This window comes from Leucopleurus acutus (genome assembly GCF_964270905.1).
Source record: "Leucopleurus acutus genome assembly, chromosome: 10".
In the NCBI taxonomy this organism is placed as follows: domain Eukaryota; kingdom Metazoa; phylum Chordata; class Mammalia; order Artiodactyla; family Delphinidae; genus Leucopleurus; species Leucopleurus acutus.
The window spans coordinates 79,580,765-79,602,257 of NC_139153.1; the positions used below are offsets into that span (position 1 = coordinate 79,580,765).

Consider the following 21,493-nt stretch of genomic DNA (forward strand, 5'->3'; position numbering starts at 1 on the left):
GAGCACAAGGCAGAATGGTCATGTACAATGACTCAGTTTGGACCAATGAGTCATGAAGAGACATTTGCTGAGGGCTTTTGGAAAAGAAACTTCCTCCTTCTGAAACCACGCCCATAAAAGACCCCTTTATTCACACGCAACGTAGATAGGGGAGCAAGTAGCCCTGGGCGCTACTGGCAACCATCTTTTGCCCACAGAGGAGGCAGCCTTAGGTTGAATCTGACCCCACAGAAGGCAGGGCAGAGACATGGGAAGAGCTATCTCATGAGTGAGCACGGAACTATTGAGTCAGGCCATGCCTATGACTCCTGACTGAGCTTTTCTGTCCCATGAGCCATTCTGTGAGTCACTTTATTAAGTCTACTTGAGTCGTGTTCTTTTTCCCTTGTGATTGAAATCTTCGTAATAAGATTTTTTTAATAAAATTTAAAGAAAGAAACGAAAGAGCATAAGTGTAATGGAAAAACACCTATACATAGATTCTACAGGGCTATGGATATGGATAGAGATTACAGTATAAATATATGCTCTGTTGGAACAAACTTTCTTCGTACATAATGTTCCAGAGTGATTCTTAGGAGGAAATAAACAGAGATTCAGCACAGGTAGAGATACCAGAAATAGCCACATCGATCCCCCAAACGCCCACAGTTTGCAACAACACTGCAAAAGAAGATGATTAATTTCTCAGCACTAGAAAATTCCACAGAGGATCTTCCGGGCATCAGGGTGAGAATGGAAGCACACCACCAATGAAGGGGGAGGAAAGTGGGAATTCAGAGTCTGGTAAGGAGACTGGCTTTACCCCGCTAACTCCCATCAGGCCATAAGTTCTGCCTAATGGCCCCATCTCATAGTCCAGCTTGTCGTCCCTGCCACCAAGAACATAAACCAGGACATCATTCCATGTGGAATCACAGAGAAGAATTAAAGGCATCATGTGGAATGCGGTGAATCAGCCACCAGGCTAAAGGTTAGATGGGGTCATTAGTCTATAGCTAGGACTGGCTAGATGACGTGCAGTAACGAACAACCCCAAATCCTCATGGGCACAACACAAAGTCCACTACAAATGTTGGCAAGTCTCCAGGATGGAATAGCTGTCCTCTATAAGCTGACACCACACTCTGGACCATTTAGTCGTCACGGCAAAGGAAAAGAGAGGGCTGGAGAGTCGAGCCCGAGACATGAAGTGTTTCTATCCACACGCTAAGCAAGTGACATGGCCCATCACACTTCAAAAAGGGGTGGGAGTGTGCCAAGCTTCCTAGGGCTCAAAACAGATGAGAACTGGATAGTGGAGGAGACTACCACACAGGGAATTAACTGCAGAGCTGCTGTACGTTCTTAGTTAAAAGATACAGTTCTGGAAAATCAGTTAAATATCCATTCATCTTGGGAGGTGACTAGCACTTAATTGTTAGGCACTTAGGCTTAATGACCAGCTCAACTCTGCTTCCAAAAGCATCTCCCTCCAAAGGCACACACCCCTGAAGACAAACACTGAATAAAAGAGGTGGTTTAAAGAGAAGAAAAGGAAGAAGAGAGAGAAAAGAAGGAAAAGAGAGGGGAAGAAAGTGATGGGAGGGGAGGGGAAGGGAAGGGAAAAGGAAGGAGAAGGGAGAAAAGAAAGAAAAAGAAAAGGAAAGAAGAAAAACCAAAAGGAGAAGAAAGGAAAGGAGAGAAAACAAAAGAGAAAAAGTGTTTGGGGATTTCAGTAATACAAGAGAAAAATCAATTAGGAATAGAAAGTAGTTTCAAATTAGCCTCTAACTAGCTATACACATTATAAAGAAAATGTAAAATTTGTTGCATCACTGTATTGCACCAATTTTCTAGGAGAAGCTCCTTAAACAGAAAGTAGGGATTAAGTTAAGCAGTGGGGTTTTGCTCTTTTAACAGCCAAATATCAGGGGCGTGAAAGCTAGTTTGTAGTCAGTAGAAGAATGAATAGAGTGAGAGACCTGCAGAGACTTGGTCTTGTCAAATCAAGTAACATTCTTGAAGACTCCAGCTTGAATCAAAGCACCTTTAACATAAGAAACCATCCCTAGTGCCAATGATAGTGAGGTAGTGAGTATGGGCACAAGGAAGGGGCTGGCTGCCCACCACAATACTTACCTGCATCCCTCCTTTCCCTTCCTACTTGTGATCTGTATCAGCTGCCTACATTTACTCACCACTCACTCATTCCTTAACCCCTCAAAATCTGGTTTTCCTCCCCAACAATACTGTCCTGCAGCCTCAAGCATCACTAAGGACCTCCTGATCACATTACCTTTTGATGTGCCTCATCACCCCTTCCTTCAATCTCTCCCCTCCCCTGGCTTCCACGACACTGCAGCAAGAGTTTTCAAAGATACTTTCAGCAACAGAAACCTCCTTTCAAATGAGATCTTGCTTGGAACTCCTACTGACTACCATAGCTTTATAGTAGACTTGAAATCGGGCAGAGTAAGTCATCAAAGTTTGTTCTTCTCAAAGGTAGATTTTGCTATTCATTACATTTCCATAGAAATTTTTAATCAGCCTGGAAACTGCTACCAAAAAATAAAGTTGGGTTGTTTTATTGGAATTGCATTGTCTCTAAATATTACTTAGGACTGACATCTCAACAGTATTGAAAACTCCAATAATGGATCTCTTAATGTTTCCTCTGATTTGGATTCATTAAGCTTTTTGGATCTATGGGATTGTATTTTTCATCAAATCTGAAAAAATGTTGGCCATTATCTCATTAAATATTTTCTTATCCCTCCTACCTCCTCTTCCATTTCCATACCTACCTACATAAGCAACCCTGAGCCCCAGCCTCCAATGGCTCCCACAGGGAGACTGCTTCTCTCTGCCTGAGGTCTCTTTCCCTGGAATACTGTTCTCAGACAGAAAGCTGCTCTCCTTGTGTGTTTCCCTTCTCTCAAGGATCACAGCCTTGTGCTGTCTATTATCCAAAGCCTGAAATATATTCCAACTAGTTTCACAGTTGTGTACAGCAGGAGGGTAAGTCTAAAATCATCACTCTCTCGTAGCCAAAACCAGAAGTCTGTCCATTCACATTTAAGAGCAACGCAGTAAACATCTAAGTGGACGATCTGTATAAGCGGGATGTCATGAGGCTTCCAAATGTCCAAATCTGTAGGTCTTTACTCGGGTTTAATTGCTCCAGAAAAGTATCTTTTAGTGTCCTTTCTGGAAAGAATAGAACATGAATTGCCAGGATGCTGGAGCTGGGGGCAAAGGACAGAATTTCATGCGGGGTCGGGGAAGGTTGACCTCTCTTCAAAGAGTAACCAGATCTTCCAATCATCTTCGAGATTCTCCATCCCCTCCTCCCCTGTGCTTGATATCAGGCACCTAATTAATCAATCTGTCCATAAATTATGCCCCTGCTTCCTGGAGGAAGGAGTAGGAAAGAGATGTCTGCTTGGGTCCACCAGTAGCAAGGTCCTGGGCTCCAGACACTCTTTATCGAGGATTTCAAGCAACCCCTTCCTGCCTCATGACCGTTTCCTGGTACCTAAATTTCTCTAAATCCAAAGCTCTTCTAGGGCCCAGGAGAGCAAACTGTCTTGCTTTTTATCTAAATGTCCCTTTGCAGGAACTTAATTTTGGCTTTCCTCCTCCCCATGAAGTCCTCTGCATTCTCCCATATACTTTCCATCTTCACATAATGCTGTGCATGTGCTACAAAAATCTCATTTTATCAAAAAGGGAGGTTTATGCTTCTGTTTCTTGTCCTCCTTTTATTATATCTACTTGAAACAGGAGGTTCCTGCCTCAGTTTGGTTAAGAGTTCATTGTTAACTACGTTAAGCTTCACAGCCATATTTTCACCCATTTTTACTCTGGTTTTGCTATTTTCAGGTTCTTTGTTCATTACTGTTTCTTGTTTCTCATATCATCTTCATCCTTGGATTCATTTTATGGTTTGCCAGAGCACGTGATTTTTCAGAGAGTGCACAGGGGTGATAAACGTTCTGAATTTTGTATAGCGTACATGTCTTTATTTTGTTTCTGTTCCAGATAGTATTTGATGGGGTATAGGATTCTAGGTTTAAAATCATCTCCCAGATAACTTTAATAGCACTGTTTCCAACTTCTTTTTCCACTGATATGGCAGATCAGATGTTCAGAGAAACCTCTTCAAGTTATCACAACCGAAATTGCTAGGTGAAACATCTGGATGAGTGGAGGGAAAGTAAAGGGATTCCTTCGAGGCAGAAATGAGGAGAATGCTGTTTTCCCTGCCCTTTTCTTCCTTCTGTCCCTGAGTCTGTCCTGGAGTTTCAGAGTTGCCTTGGGTTTGGCCAAGTTTAACAAAGACCCTAATACTCACAAAGGACCATACCCATCTCCTGTCCCCAAGCAAATAATCCCCTTTTTGCTTTGTGAGCTGCTCTTAAGACTTTGTCTTGAGAGCCACAGAGCCACCACTCTGAGTACACAGGGACAGAGAAAAAGAAAGGGAGAGGGAAAACGAAGGGAAATGGCCCTAGTAGTTCTCCCAAGCAATCCTTTCTTCAGTTACCCTGATACCTGCCCTATATGACTCTCAAGTTTGGAATTTCTCCTGGAGCTCCACTGAAAAGTATAGCTGACTCTTTCTATCCATTTTCTCTAAACTGGCTTTGCCTTGTGTTTATTCTGCTGTGATTTCTCTACCCATCCAACCCAATCCACTCTTTATCCTTCAGAAATCCCTCAAAACCTCTGGCTGTCTTATGGCACCTTATTGTGTTCTCTAGCACTCTTAGATTTTTGCTTTTTCTAATATCTTTTCTCTTGTTTCATGTACCACGGCGATACACAGTAGGTATAATCAATGTCTTCTGAAGAACAGACAAATGTACCTGTGCTAAAATGGAAAGATGACCATGATGCATTCACTCATTCATAAATCCATTCGTCCATTCAATAATTTTTAACAGGATCTGCTGTGTATTAGGCATAGTTCTAAGCTTTGGGAAACAGCAGTGAAAAAACAAAATTCTTCTTTTCAAGGAGCTGATACCCTAGAGTGTCAATAGGTTTTTTAAAAATACAAGTTGAACAGTATTAGTGACGCAATAACATCTTTGTGTGCAAATGAGTGTATGTACACCAGTGTGTGTGAGTGTATGTGTGTGTCTCCTTTCAGATATACTCTTCAGGAGATGGAATAGGAGAAGCAACATATGAGAAGGCTTCTTTTTTTTGCGGTACGCGGGCCTCTCACTGCTGTGGCCTCTCCCGCCGCGGAGCACAGGCTCCGGACGCGCAGGCTCAGCAGCCATGGCTCACAGGCCCAGCCGCTCCGCAGCATGTGGGATCTTCCCGGACCGGGGCACGAACCCTTGTCCCCTGCATCGGCAGGCGGACTCTCAACCACTGCACCACCAAGGAAGCCCGAGAAGGCTTCTTTTAACTGCCTTTATTTGTATTTCTATTTGTATTTCATTTGTACAACTGATTCAGGCTCTGTTCTAGGCAGTTGGGATACACCATCAAACAAAGCAGGTAAGCATTTCTGCCTTCCTGGAGATCATGTTCTAGCAAGAAAAGTCAGATGCAAAACAATAAACATGATAAATTACTATCTTGGGCTTCCCTGGTGGTGCAGTGGTTGGGAGTCCGCCTGCCGATACAGGGGACGCAGGTTCGTGCCCCGGTACGGGAGGATCCCACATGCTGCAGAGCGGCTGGGCCCGTGAGCCATGGCCGCTGAGCCTGCGCGTCCGGAGCCTGTGCTCCGCAGCGGGAGAGGCCACAACAGTGAGAGGCCCACGTACGGCAAAAAAATAAATAAATAAATAAATTATTATCTTACATAATATATTAGCAGGTGATAAGGACTATGGAAAAAATAAAGCAGACTAAGGAAAACTGTAGGTATGATATACGGAGTGAGCAGCACTGGGTTGTAACTTTGTGGTAAAAGTAGGCTTCACTGAGGAAGTAACATTTCAGCAAAAAGTTAAAACAGAGGGCTGTACTTGAAAAGGGATGGAGAAAGATGCTCAACCTTGCTAATTATTAGAGAAACGCAAATCAAAACTACAATGAGGTATCACCTCACACCAGTCAGAATGGCCATCATCAAAAAGTCTACAAATAATACATGCTGAAGAGGGTGTGGAGAATGGAGGAACACTTCTACACTGTTGGTGGGAATGAAAATTGGTGCAGCCACTATGGAGAACAGTATGGAGGCTCCTTAAGAACTAAAAATAGTAGAGTTGTCATATGATCCAGTGACCCCATTCCTAGGCATATATCTGGAAAAGATGAAATTCGAATTTGAAAAGACACATGCACCTCAATGTTCACAGCAGCACTATTCACAATAGCCAAAACATGGAAGCAACCTAAATGTCCATCGACAAATACCACTTATATGTGGAATCTAAAAACTAACACAAATGAACTTGTTTACAAAACAGAAACAGACTCACAGACATAGAAAACAAACTTATGGTTACCAAAGGGGAAGGGGGGAGAGAGAAGGATAAATTAGGAGTTTGGGATTCGCAGATACACACTACTATATATAAAATAGATAAATAACAAGGATTTATGGGGAACTATATTATCTTGTAATAACCTATAATGGAAAAGAATCTGAAAAAGAATATATATATACATATATATGTGTGTGTGTGTATAATCAAATCATTTTGCTGTACACCTGAAACTAACACAATATTGTAAATCAACTCTACTTCAATTCAAAACAGAAAAAGAGACAGTATTTTAAGCAGAAGACAGTATTTTAAGGAGGAGACAGTATTTTAAGCAGGAGGAAGAGCAGATGCAAAAGTTTCAGTGTGGAAGTGAGCCTGGCGTGTTCCAGGAACAGCAGGGAGCCGCTGGGCCTGGACAGACCAGGTACAGGTGACAGAAACAAGAGGTGAAGCCAAAGAGGAGTTGGAGGTGGGAAGCTGGTGCAGAGAATGGCCCTTTAGATAAGTGTAAGGACTTGCTTTTATTGAGAGAGAATTTGGGAGCCACGGAAAGGTTTTGAGAGGAGTGTAATTACCTGACATATTTGGAAAGGGTCACTGGGGCTCCATTAGAATAGACTGAAAGGGGAGGCAGAGGGAGAGGCAGGGAGACCAGCTCTGAAATCATCAGTAGATGATGGCGGAGGCGACAGCCGTAGACTTGCTACAAAGCAGTCGGATGAAAGGTACAGACAACAGAATTTCCTGATGGGTCTGACATGGGATTCGGAAGATCAAGGATGCCTCCACAGCCTGAGCAACTGAAAAGCTGACATCTACTCAGTTCAGGACTATTGTGGGGGGAAGAGGCGCTAGGGGAGAGCAGCAGTGGAGATCAGGAGTTCAACTCAGAACCTGTTAGACTTGAGATGCCATTTCGGTGTCCAAGTGAAGATGCCAGGAGGCAATGAAGTTTGGGAATCGAAAGTTCAGGAAAGAGTTCTGGGCTGAGTTCTGGAATCGAAAGTTCAGGAAAGAGTTCTGGGCAGATTACAATTCTGGAATCAAGAGCATGGATATATAGATATAGATATATAGATATACTTCAAACATCTGAAAAGACCATTTGGAAAATTGACCGATAATTTTCCCACCTCCCACATTGAATTTTCAATCTCTCTGAACACTTTGCCGAACACAAGTTATCGAGTGCTGACTATTGCATGTGTCCCCTCCCCTCCACTCCCTCTGCCACTTCCCTCCTTCGATTACCTCTCACCCATCTCCCCTCCGTTTCCCAGGGCGTCCCACACCCAGCTACCAGACCAATGTGACTAAAGCACGCCTGGGATCTTGCAGTAACTCCTTGAGGACTACTTGTCACCTGATGAATTAAAGGACAAAACGCTGAACCTGCCATCACAATCTCATCCTAGCCCATCTTTACAAACCTACGACTCACTAGTCCCCTTCATATACACCATGCTCTTCACACTGTTCCTGTGGGTTCTTGCCTCAGTGCCTTGTGTATCCTCGTTTCGCCACCGAAAATACCTTTCCTCTGCATCCCCGCCTGCCTGAACCCTGCCCATCATTCCTGGCATAATACAAATGCTACCTACTTACCTTCAGTTGACTGCCCCATCTGAAGGTAACCTTCCCCACTCTGACCCTCCACTCTAGGGTAGGGGGAAGAGCATGGCATGGGCAACAGTTCCCAAAATGAGGGCAGCAGGACAGATACCAGCCCCCAAAGAAATTCTGGGAATAAAGGGCTCTGTGGACAAACAGGTTCAGGTAATACTCCACACTACAGCCCTCTCCTAGAATTTTACATTATATATTCACATACTGAATGCTCTCAATAAACATATATATATATATATATATATATATATGTTTTATATATAAATATATATATTTAATCCAACTTTCATAAATGTATTTGAGTTTGGAACCCTTTTATCCCAGAATACTTAACATTCCATGGAACTAGTGTTCCAAGGTTCTCACATAGTACTTGGACCTAGAGACCAGAACTCTAGCCCTGATAAAGCATCTGGTAGTGTTGGTTCTTCCCAGGCCCAGAAAAGGCAATTGTGTACCTAAGGTCCCCAGACTTCCCAACATCTATGGGACAACCATACATTCCAGGACTGGAGTTTCCTAGGCACTGACATTAGTCTAGTAGGTTTAGACACATGCCCCTCTGGTTCCTAAAGATTAATTGGCTTATTTCCTCCACAATGACTTATGGCTGCATGGGTTATGATGCCATATTACAGCTGTGTGATTTATCAGATCACCTCTCTTTATGGACCTCAGTTAACTCATCCCTTGCTGAGTCACTGGTCGGATGGTGTCCAACATTACATCCAACTGTGATGAACTGACTCTTCATGTCCTTCTTTGAACCTCACCTACCTCCATACACGACCTGTCTTCCCTACTGCCCCCTAAAGAGGGGTCTCTTTCCACATTTTTTTTTCTCTTTCATAGTAGAGGACCTTGAACATGATTGGAACTCAATAAATACATGCTGTATAAACATTTAAAGATGACAGACATTTAAGGCCCTCAAAAAACTCAAAATTAGTCTTTGAGATGATGGGAAATTCAATGAAATCTAAGAAGTGAAATGATCTGGTCAAAGCAGCAAGCACTATGGAGAAAGGATCCTGTATCATTTTCTAGCACTGAGACTAGCAAATGAGCATGGACAAGAACCACCAACATTGGACATTTACTGTGTGTGACGTGCAGTTCACAGCGGCTCACATGCTAGAATCCTCATACCAACCCTATTTGGGGGGGGTGGGGGTACCATTTTTCTCCCCACTTTACAGATGAGAAAACTGATGCACAGAGGGGCTAAGTTGCCTGAAGTCCCCCAGGGGGCAACTGATGTATTCCATTCCCAGCAGTCCAGCTCAAAGCCCCTAACCCCTGTGCTACCTGCCTCTTCCTTCCTGTCACCGGCATTTGCTCAGAGGTGCACCCTAACAACCCAGCTTATTATTCCCCAGGTGGAAACTGAAGCCTGGAAAGCCTTAAAGAATGCTCAGTGTCCCACAGCTGGCCTTCAGCCCACAGCTCTCCTTCTACAATTCAATGCTGATTCAGCAGCCTCACTCACTACAGTAAACATCACTGCCAGCCAACTGCTGAGAAGGGGCACGGGCATGAAGAGGAGGCTGTGATTCGGGGACCATAGTGCTGCAGATAAAGAATTAAAGCTATCAATACACTGAAAGGAAGAGGTGAATTTGGCAGGGGGGGACACAATGAAGGAAGAAGCAACAGCCCTGTGCAACAACCTGAAGGTTTGGGAAAGGGGTGTGAAAAGCCTAGGAGGTAACAGGATGGACAGGGAGACCCCGGGGGACAGGGGGTGGAAAGGCAGACAGGGAACAGCTTAGAAAGGACAGAAAAATCACATTATTTGTAACTGCATGTTTTTTCAGCACCAGCCCAAAAGTTATAAAAAAACAGGCCTCACGAACCCAGGAGGTACAGTTTGGGATTGCAAAGGTTTCATCGGAGCAGCATTCATGAAAGGATCTCCGATAGCGTGTGTTACTTAATAGGTGCTCAATAAATGTTTGTTCCAATAAAAGAGACAAAAGAGGGAGATCTGAGGATCGCTTTCATAAAGAGAAAGACACCTAAGGGAGTAGGTGCTCAATAAATATTATTTTTTAGCTGTGTACCATGAGAAGCCTAGAGAGTTGTAAAAGATTATCTGATACATTTCCAAACAGCCCTTTGTCTCTGATTTCAATTTTCGAAAATTTCCTGGGAGGCTGTGGAATCTCCCACAAGGGACTTTTAAGGACACATTCTTACAAAACCCACTTGGAGGGGTGGCTAAGATGCTTTAAAAATGGATGGGTGAGGTAGGGAGGCTGGACCAGATGACCCCGCAGACTTTTCGGGATGGACCAGGAGACACTGCCATCCCACCAACTGAGGATGGCTGAGTGATTTGGAAACCTTCCAGAAGGGCCTGGTTAAATTGTAGGCCATTTATTTCATGGAGAAATAAACCACTGAGAGCTTCCTTCAAACATGCTCGCGGAAAGCAGGACAAAATGCTGAGATTATCTGTTCAGAATGTGCTTTAAAAGAGCCCAGGCAGCACTCATTTATTTTTGAGAAAATATATGATTAACCATAGTTAACTATGAATTCAGATGCTGTGCATTAGACCAGCTCCTCAAAGTTTGAGAGCATTTAATATTATATATCGCTGCCATTTGGGCTAAATTGTTTTTTTAATGTACACAATATTACAAATTTAATTTGAGCTGTTTGAATCAGTCTGTAAAAAAGATTTGATTATACCTGAGTGTTCTGGCCCCAGCTTTTCTGTATCTCAGTAATCTTGGCGGTAATTGGCTGATTAGGCGTCTCACACTCCATCTTTGCCTCAGTTTCCATGGTAATGGTACAGGAGCTATTATAGATGAGAACTTCATCTCTTTCCACTTTAGGGCTGAAACGAGAGGGGAGGTTAAATGGGGTGTCATCAATCTTAATGAAATGCAATTATTTTTACTCTTATTAATCATTGCAAGCCATTAGCTTGTGGCAACCACAGGCCACCATTTGTCAAATTTTGCAAATTTCTGTAATTTTGTTTCCATTCTTTTATTGTTTATTTGTTTTCCCTTTATCTGCACACCCTGCAATGAAAATGCACATGGTAAATATCTTTCACTGAGGCCTTTCTCTTTTCCAGCTCTATCAGGAACATTAGCAAAAGCTTCTCCAAACCCAACCAAAGAAGCAATGCACAGATAATACTTCCAGTTCCAAAAATGGAAGCAAATGTTAGGAAAAAAATTTTTTTTTCTTTTCCCCTTCCCTCTTCCTGTTCTTACAGTGATGGGGGAGTGAATTGCCTGAATCCCCCCAGGGCAGATGGAGAAATTGGAAAACCCACACAACTGGCTAACTGGTCCCTAATTCCAACTGTGAAAAAATGAGCTCATTTAGGCTTTCAATTCCCTCTCCCCAGCTGATGGCAATGAGGCTCTGTTGCTAGCAGTGGAACATTAACTTAGTAAATTAATTAAACTTACTTAACCGCCCAGACTAAGGAGATTCCATATATGTGCCAGTTACACTACCAGCCACTTGCTTTAAAAGTCCTCTTGCTTTAAGGAGAGAAACCAGACTGGATTTAAAATGAAAAACTGCAGTGTAGCATTACAGAAAGTCTACAAATATGTGGTCCAGAGGAGACGAGAGCATGGAGTTTGCAGGGCATGGCCCCGAACAGGTGTGATATTTACTCAAGAATAATCCTGGCTTCAGGCATTGTTGCACCTAGCTCCAAGATGATTAGTTATAATAATGCACGATGTTTTACACTTTTTAACAGTTTCATACGTATGATCTCATTTCAGCCGGTAAATTAGGTAGAGGCATAAAAAATGTAACTCAAAGAGATTGGTGATTTGCATAAAGTCAAACACAAAAATAAGGCAACTCCGAGATGAGAATCCAAGGGGTCCCGTCTCCTAGAGCAATACTCCCAAGTTTTGAGATGCTGATGGGACATCACCACGAAGTTGGCATATCCCACGGGAAGACCAGGACTGGTGATGAAAAGGGCAAAAAAGATCACTGCTTGAGAAACTATAACTCATGTCCAACTAGACCAACTTTTTTCAAATCAATGTCGAAATGGTTTCTCCCACACTTTGCTAGAAATAATGAGCAGGATAACCATCACATCTACGTCATCTCCTCGTCTTCATGCTAAAACATTCCCAGCTCCGTATCCACCCAGGACATGACTTCCATACTCACTGTCTTCTACACCTACTGTAGATTGGCAATATGTTAATATTGTGCAGCCCAGTTTGGCTGACCATTGAGGCTGTGGTCTCCCTTTATCGAAGCCCTCCCCACCATGGCACCTAATACTGTGTTCATTTTGTAGCCCCTAAGCTTAAATTAAGATGGTGGTGAACTCAAAGTCTCAGAGCCACAATTACCTGAGGATTTCACCATGCTGCATGTGTTCAGCCGATTTTCTGAGAAGCATTATAATGCAAAAGTGAGGCTTGAAAGCCAGCCAGCTAGATTTGAATCCCCGAGCAGATATTTACCATCCATCTGACATTGCTGAAGACATGACTCTCTAAGCTTTTTTTCCACGTTTATAAAATGAAGTTACTAATCATAAAGATACTCTTTTAAAGAGGTGTTTGGGGGATGGAGCAAAATGAAGCCTACAAAAGGACCTGCCCAGAATCTGGTGCAAGGAAGTGTCCGATAAAGTCAGTTCTTGTTATAGTTTTAGGTGGTAGTGACATAGGTGGTATTATTGTTGAAATGTCAATGTGGGAATTTACATTCATTGTTGTTACAGGTCGTCTCACTGATGTGGACCCATTGCTCAAATACATTTTGAATCTGAGCCTGTAATGTAGCTACACATCCATTTAGCTGAGCCATCATCCAGGGGTAGACAAAGCCACAGGATAAACACAGCATTTGCTCCTGGAGTGTTACTTGCATGCAAAGATTCAGAAAAGCAAAGCAATTTAACTTTTAAATTAAAATGTAATATTTAGATACCTATGGAAATATGATGAAGTAGAATGCAAAATTCACATGGACTTTTCAAATAAAACACCTGACTTCAAAGCAACTTGATTCTGTGACAGGGTACCTTGGGCTTTGCAGCTAGAACCTTTCTTTTGCTACTGGGGGGCGGGGGGTAGGAGGGTTGCTAGAATCGTTTAAGAAGCTCTCCATCACCATTGCCATCATAAATCTCTTATAAAGCCATCAGAAAGGAAATGAAGTTGGTTTTCCACACCATCTCGTTCCTTGTGAATCGGTTCCCAGATTGCTACTCCCATTTCTGAAGGCTCACAAGCCATCTGATTAATAATTCATTCTGGAATTTTGTCAGGGATAATGTAAACTTAGTTGTCTACCTTTCCAGAATTCCCTTTTTTTGCTTCTTAGGCAAGGGAAAGAATATTTGCCTGTCACCTCTCTGTTCTGTGCTCCCCTCTCATGTTCATTTCCAACTGTGGATCTTCACTCATATGAGCAGGTTTTTTATACTCACTATATGATGATCTGGGATACTGACTTGAACTCAAGGGAAGGAGTGACCTTTACAACCTTTCCTGATCATGGGCTTCCACCTCCTAACCAGACTTCTTCTGCCCCTTCTGGGTTCTTCGTCAGCAAAGGTTAGAGTAAAATGAGGTAAGTCACCCTGCCCTCTTTTCATCTGCCTGTAGCAATGCCCACCAGCTCACAGTGGATTGTTTCATTTTGCTAGTGACTCCAGAAACACAATATATATCACCTGCCATTGGAAGGTCACTCCAGCTGACCAAGTCCTGAACAAATTAAACAAAGCCTGTTTCTTCAGCAAGTGCTCTAACAGCTGGTCCCCCAGTAGAAGACCCTGCTGATATCTGTCGATGCTGTAACAAGGGTCGCTGTGGCTTTCCAGGCCGTTCCCGGAGGAGACAGTCTGTTCCCCGCAGTTGTAGGCACACGACAGAAGAAGCAGATGTCACAGTGGGGCCACTGATCTTCCCAGGAAAGACTAGTGACCATGGTACAGAAGGTACTTCCCACCTCTGTGATGTCAGGCGTAGGCCTGGGCACCACGGCATCCCTGACTCTGCCTTGCATTGTCCTGTGTTTCCAGGCTGCTTCCCACCCTGTGTGCCCTGCTTCCCGATACAAGAAGAAAGTGAAAACAAATCATGTTCTTTTTGCTCTGAAAGAGTTAAAACCCTTTTCTGCTGGCTTAGACTTTCTCACAACCTTTAGCTCATATTTCTTTTCTTTTTTGGCCCTGATTATATGACTAGAAATTTTTTTCATTAAAAAGCCATCATCAAGATGAGCAGAGACACCAGGATGTCAAAAATGGACTAACATTTGCAAAATTTCAAAGTTTCTTAATATTACTATGTCATGTTTTCTTCCACAACCATCCTATAAATTAAGGAGCACAGTTGGCCAGTTTTAACTATAGACATATGTGTACACAGAGAAATACATAGATACAGATGATATGGATGTGCATGCACACACACATGCACACAAATATTTATTTTGAGGGAATGTGGTAAGAATATTTGGCCCAAATGGTGGGAGAGAGAGTTCTAGAACCTAAGTTTCCTGAGTCCCAATCTATTGCTCTTTCAGTCGGTCCAACCAGATCCAAAAGTAAGCAGATATTCTCCTTGGATGCACTCTCTATGGTAGGCAGTAAAAACACATGCCATCATTCTGTCTCCCTCACTTAGCCTGAAATTGCTTCCCATGTCTCAAATCTCCTGGACCCACACAGCCCAGCCAAGGCTCTGTTACTGATGCCAACAATACAGCATCATGCTGAGTACACTGTGAGTCAGAAGCCTTGGGTTCCAGTCCTGATACTGCCGGGGCTTGACTGTGACTTTAGAAAGATACTTAGTCTGTTCTTAGAATAGAATCCAAACTCCTTACTATGGCCTTTGAGACCTTAATACATCCCCGAGCTCTTCTCGAGCCACTTTTCCTCCTTCTAACCCTACTCCTGCCCTTCTGACCTCTGACAGTTCATGAAACTTGATGGGTCCTTTGCACTTGCTGCCCCCACTGCCTGACTCTCCATAATGACACTTGTCCTTAGCTCAGCTTAAAAGGCACTTCTTCAGAGAAACCTCCTCTGAGCTGATCCAGTGATCCCACACCTGGGCATATATCTAGAGAAAACTATAATTCAAAAAGATACATGCACTCCAGGGGAGGGGTGGGGGTGGGGGTGGGTTGAATTGGTAGATTGGGATTGACATATATACACTAATATGTATAAAATGGATAACTAAAAAGAACCTGCTGTAAAAATAAATAAATAAAATAAAATTCAAAAAAAAATGTAAAAAAATATAAAAATAAATGAGTATCTTTCCCTTGGGGAAAAAAAAAAGATACATGCACTCCAATGTTCACTGCAGCACTATTTACAGTAGCCAAGATATGGAAGTAACCTAAATGTCCATTGACAGATGAATGGATAAAGAAGATGTGAGATATATACACATACACACACACACACACACACACACACATACAGTGGAATATTACTCAGCCATAAAAAAGAATGAAATAATGCCATTTGTAGCAACATAGATGGACCTAGAGATTATCATACTAAGTGAAGTAAGCCCGACAGAGAAAGACAAATATCATTTGATATCACTACCTACTGTGTAGCGCAGGGAACTATATTCAGTATCTTGTAATAATCTAAAAGGGAAAAGAATCTGAAAAAGAACATATATATATATATATATATAAAATATATTTGTATAACTGAATCAGTTTGCTGTACACCTGAAACTGATACAACATTGTAAATCAACTATACTGCAATTTAAAAAATAATAATAACAAAAAATGAAATAAAAAAATTTTTAAAAGCAGCCTCCATTGTTTTTTATCACTTTATAGCCCTTATCAGAACATGTGATCATCTTGTTTATTGTCTGGCCTCCTCCACTACTCTTAAGGACAGGGACTTTGCATCTCATTCACCATTGAGTCACCAGCTCCTGGCACAGTACCTGGAACATCATAAACACTTGATAACTACCGGATGGATGGATGGATGCATGGACAAACTGGGCATATATTTGCCACAGATACAAATGTCTGTCTTTGCCAAATGATATCAAATCCATAGTGGTAGTGGCTGGCAGGGGGTTAAACCATTTAATGGAAATGGGTTCTTTGCAAAGACCCTGGAAAGTAGTTCTCTGCGTTCACAAGCACAATCTTAAGAGGAACCAAGGTAAGCTATTTAGCACATGATATTCCTAGCACCCCATGTAAAATTTATATTGTGTTTTCTGGTTATTAAATTAGTACATGTTCACTGAAAAAATTACATAAAAACACAATGAAGAAAACAAATATGATCAGTCCTCCAGCCCCCTAGGGATAGGCACTATCAGCATTTTAGAATACATCCTTCCGGTCTTTTTCCCAATCACCTGTTGAGTGACACATGTACATGTACTATAAACACCATCAGGACTTCATTGAGGCACTATTTTGTGACCTGTACCTTTCACGCCTCAGTATATTGTAAGCATTTCCTTCTTTGGTTAAATGTTCTACACCACGGTTTTTCAAGGTTCTTAGTATATTATCACTTGGATTCATTCTTTATTACCAAACGCTTACTTCATTTCAACTGTTTTTGTTAATATACCTAAAGCATTGAAGACTATAGTTCTTCATAAATGTTACATATTTCCAACTGCTTTCTTAAAATCCTGGAAGTAAAATCGCTGGATCAAAGTATGAAGAATTAATAAATGAAAAAGAAATGAAGAAAACAATAGCAAAGATCAATAAAACTAAAAGCTGGTTCTTTGAGAAGATAAACAAAATTGATAAACCATTAGCCAGACTCATCAAGAAAAAAAAGAAGACTCAAATCAATAGAATTAGAAATGAAAATGAAGAAGTAACAACTAACACTGCAGAAATACAAAGGATCATGAGAGATTACTACAAGCAACTCTATGCCAATAAAATGGACAACCTGGAAGAAATGGACAAATTCTTAGAAAGGCACAACCTTCAGAGACTGAACCAGGAAGAAATAGAAAATATAAGCAGACCAATCACAAGCACTGAAATTGAAACTGTGATTAAAAATCTTCCAACAAACAAAAGCCCAGGACCAGATGGCTTCACAGGTGAATTCTATCAAACATTTAGAGAAGAGCTAACACCAATCCTTCTCAAAATCTTCCAAATATAGTAGAGGGAGGAACACTCCCAAACTCATTCTACAAGGCCACCATCACCCTGATACCAAAACCAGACAAAGATGTCACAAAGAAAGAAAACTACAGGCCAGTATCACTGATGAACATAGATGCAAAAATCCTCAACAAAATACTAGCAAACAGAATCCAACAGCACATTAAACGGATCATACACCATGATCAAGTGGGGCTTATTCCAGGAATGCAAGGATTCTTCAATATACGCAAATCAATCAATGTGATAAACCATGTTAACAAATTGAAGGAGAAAAACTATATAACCATCTCAATAGATGCAGAAAAACTTTCAACAAAATTCAACACCCATTTATGATAAAAACCCTCTAGAAAGTAGGCATAGAGGGAACTTACCTCAACATAATAAAGACCATATATGCCGAACACACAGCCAACATCAATCTCAATGGTGAAAAACTGAAACCATTTCTACTAAGATCAGGAACAAGACAAGGTTGTCCACTCTCACCACTATTATTCAACATAGTTTTGCAACTTTTAGCCACAGCAATCAGAGACGAAAAAGAAATAGAAGGAATCCAAATCAGAAAAGAAGAAATAAAACTGTCACTGTTTGCAGATGACATGATACTATACATAGAGAATCCTAAAGATGCTACCAGAAAACTACTAGAGCTAATCAATGAATTTGGTAAAGTAGCAGGACACAAAATTAATGCACAAAAATCTCTTGCATTCCTATATACTAATGATGAAAAATCTGAAAGAGAAATTAAGGAAACACTCCCATTTATCATTGCAACAAAAAGAATAAAATACCTAGGAATAAACCTACTTAAGGAGACAAAAGACCTGTATGCAGAAAACTATAAGACACTGATGAAAGAAATTAAAGATGAAAAAACAGATGGAGAGATATACCATGTTCTTGGATTGGAAGAATCAACATTGTGAAAATGACGATACTTCACAAAGCAATCTAGAGATTCAGTGTAATCCCTATCAAACTACCAATGGCATTTTTCACAGAACTAGAATAAAAACTTTCACAATTTGTATGGAATAGCCAAAGCAATCTTGAGAAAGAAAAACAGAGCTGGAGGAATCAGGCTCCCTGACTTCAGACCATACTACAAAGCTACAGTAATCAAGACAGTAAGGTACTGGCACAAAAACATAAATATAGATCAATGGAACAGGATAGAAAGCCCAGAGATAAACCCATGCACCTATGGTCATCTTACCTTTGATAAAGGGGGCAAGAATATACAACACAGAAAAGACAGCCCCTTCAGTAAGTGGTGCTGGGAAAACTGGACAGCTACATGTAAAAGAATGAAATTAGAACACTCCCTAACACCCTACACTAAAATAAACTCAAAATGGATTAAAGACCTAAATGTAAGGCCAGACACTATCAAACTCTTAGAGGAAAACATAGGCAGAACACTCTATGACATAAATCACAGCAAGATCCTTTTCAACCCACCTCCTAGAGAAATGGAAATAAAAACAAAAATAAACAAATAGGACCTAATGAAACTTAAAAGTTTTTGCACAGCAAAGAAAACCACAAACAAGACGAAAAGACAACCCTCAGAATGGGAGAAAATATTCGCAAATGAAGCAACTGACAAAGGATTAATCTCCAAAATTTACAAGCAGCTCATGCAGCTCATTATCAAAGAAACACACAACCGCAACAAAAAATGGGCAGGAGACCTAAATAGACATTCCTCCAAAGAAGATAAAAAAATTGACAACAAACACATGAAAGGATGCTCAACATCACTAATCATTAGAGAAATGCAAATCAAAACTACAATGAGATATCATCTCACACCAGTCAGAATGGCCATCATCAAAAAATCCACAAACAAGAAATGCTGGAGAGGGTGTGGAGAAAAGAATCCTCTTGCACTGTCGGTGGGAATGTAAATTGATACAGCCACTATGGAGAACAGTATGGAGGTTCCTTAAAAAACTAAAAATAGAACTACCAAATGACCCAGCAATCCCATTACTGGGCACACATCCTGAGAAAACCATAATTCAAAAAGAGTCATGTACCACAATGTTCATTGCAGCACTATTTACAATAGCTAGGACATGGAAGCAACCTAAGTGTCCATTGACAGATAAATGGATAAAGAAGATGTGGCACATATATACAATGGAATATTACTCAGCCATAAAAAGAAACAAAATTGAGTTATTTGTAGTGAGGTGGATGGACCTAGAGTCTGTCATACAGAGCAAAGTAAGTCAGAAAGAGAAACCAAATACCATATGCTTACACATATATATGGAATCTAAAAACAAAAACAAAAAACAAAAAAAGATTCCGAAGAACCTAGTGGCAGGACAGGAATAAAGACGCAGATGTGGAGAATGGACTTGAGGACACAGGGAGGGGGAAGGGTAAGCTGGCACGAAGTTAGAGAGTGGCATGGACTTATATATACTACCAAATGTAAAACAGATAGCTAGTGGGAAGCAGCAGCATAGCACAGGAAGATCAGCTCGGTGCTTTGTGACCACCTAGAGCGGTAGGATAGGGAGGGTGGGAGGAGATGCAAGAGGGAGGAGATATGGGAACATATGTATATGTATAGCTGATTCACTTTGTTATAAAGCAGAAACTAACACACCATTGTAAAGCAATTATGCTCCAATAAAGATGTTAAAAAGTAAAACACGGGCTGTCTTAGGACATCAGGAATTCTGACTGACATGGAAAGGGCTGGTTCTCACTTTTCCTCTGGGTAGTTGGTCTTGTTTAGTTTTATTTTTTAATGGGGAAAGAGGCCTTCATTAAATAATAGGATGTAACCACTCTATCTAGATAAGAAATAAAGAAGGACGCAGGGCCACATTCAGCACTGAAATATCACACTTCACAGTAAGGAAGCTGCTTGCAGAAATGAAGGTCATCTAGAGCAACCGACAGGGCCACACTTTTTTTAAAATGTGTTTAGAAAAGGGGATTTTTACCTGGAAAGTTGTGGTACTTATTTGTTTGCTTTTTAAGTTCAAAAACTTATAAGCCTATGGCTTTTAAATCCTAGATCTACAGTCCTTCGGCCCATGCATCCCCCTTTCTTCTGAATAAACATTGCACAATCTGCTGGATTTCTCTATGACTTTTTCTCATACTTGTGAATCTGTTTGGAAAGAAAAGAAAAAGGAAACGGGAAAAGAGCCTTCTGTTTTTCATAATGTCTAATCTTTTTCCCCCATTGGCATTCACCAGATGTTGCTCTGGATCGGAAGATAAATATTAAAATCTAAGCAAGAACAAAGCAGGCTGTTTACTGGGCAGATTTTTCAGATGTTCTCTTGAACACTTGAAAAGACAGGAGACTCTTTGATATGCAGACTGGCTGGAATCCACAATGGAACAGTCCCTCCAACAAGAGGGTTGGCCCTAGGGCTGTGTCCATGCAGCCTGCAGTTCCTGAGAATTCCATTAATCCACTGGCTGTGCATTCGTGGGGAAGGTCAGGAAGGGAGAGGACTAGGTTACCTGATGAAGAGGCCTGAGAAAGATGGAAAGACGGACTCTGTCCAACGATCTTGTGCACAGATGCATCGGGAACTCTCTTCACAGGTGTAGAAATAAGGCCATGATTCGGGCAGGCTCTCTGTCCCCACAGCGACAGTCAAATCACACTGCACGTAGCTGCAGCCAGAGGTCTCACAGTTCTCCTCCTCAGGCCTCAGGCCACACAGGAAAGCCAAGGACACTGCATGAAACGGTCAACGTTGGGTTAGGTAATAACCACAGAAAGAACTAAAGGCCTTACTTTGTTACATCAACCAAGCCCATGTGTTTTTCCTTGACCAATAGGAAAATAAACTTATTCATTTACTCTTCTTAAAAGTGTTCTATGTGTACATAATTCATACAGAAGATACAAATCATGTTTTTGTAAAATATGAATCACCTAGTCAGAAAACTCATGTGAATGTACCATAAATTCAGCCAACATAAGCCAATACCGTCAAGATGCTCTCCAGTCTATGTGCTCCTGGCCAAGTCTACCCACTTCCTCCTCATTCTCAGAAACAAACACTTGTATTTTTTAAATAGCTTTCTCACATGGGTTTGTATCCTAAACAGGAGATTGTTTAATTTTACTTCTTTTTGAACTTTAGAAAATAGACTACATGGCATAATATCCTTAGACCTGCTTTCTTCACTCGATATTATGTTTCCAAGATTTAGCCCTATTATTGCATGTAACTGTTGTTCAAACATTTTCACTGCTGTTCAACACT

At 41.3% G+C, this 21,493-nt stretch overlaps 1 protein-coding gene across 1 annotated transcript in view; it reads right to left on the minus strand.

Moving 5' to 3' along the window:
- Positions 1-21,493, minus strand: part of PKHD1 (PKHD1 ciliary IPT domain containing fibrocystin/polyductin) — a 433,150-nt gene that overhangs the window by 334,136 nt on the left and 77,521 nt on the right. The window contains exons 35-36 of the mRNA XM_082848479.1: positions 20,739-20,958; positions 10,764-10,914 (exon numbers count right to left, since the gene is read on the minus strand). Of these exons, the coding sequence (XP_082704605.1) occupies positions 10,764-10,914; positions 20,739-20,958 (371 nt within the window). The remainder of the gene's footprint in view (positions 1-10,763; positions 10,915-20,738; positions 20,959-21,493) is intronic.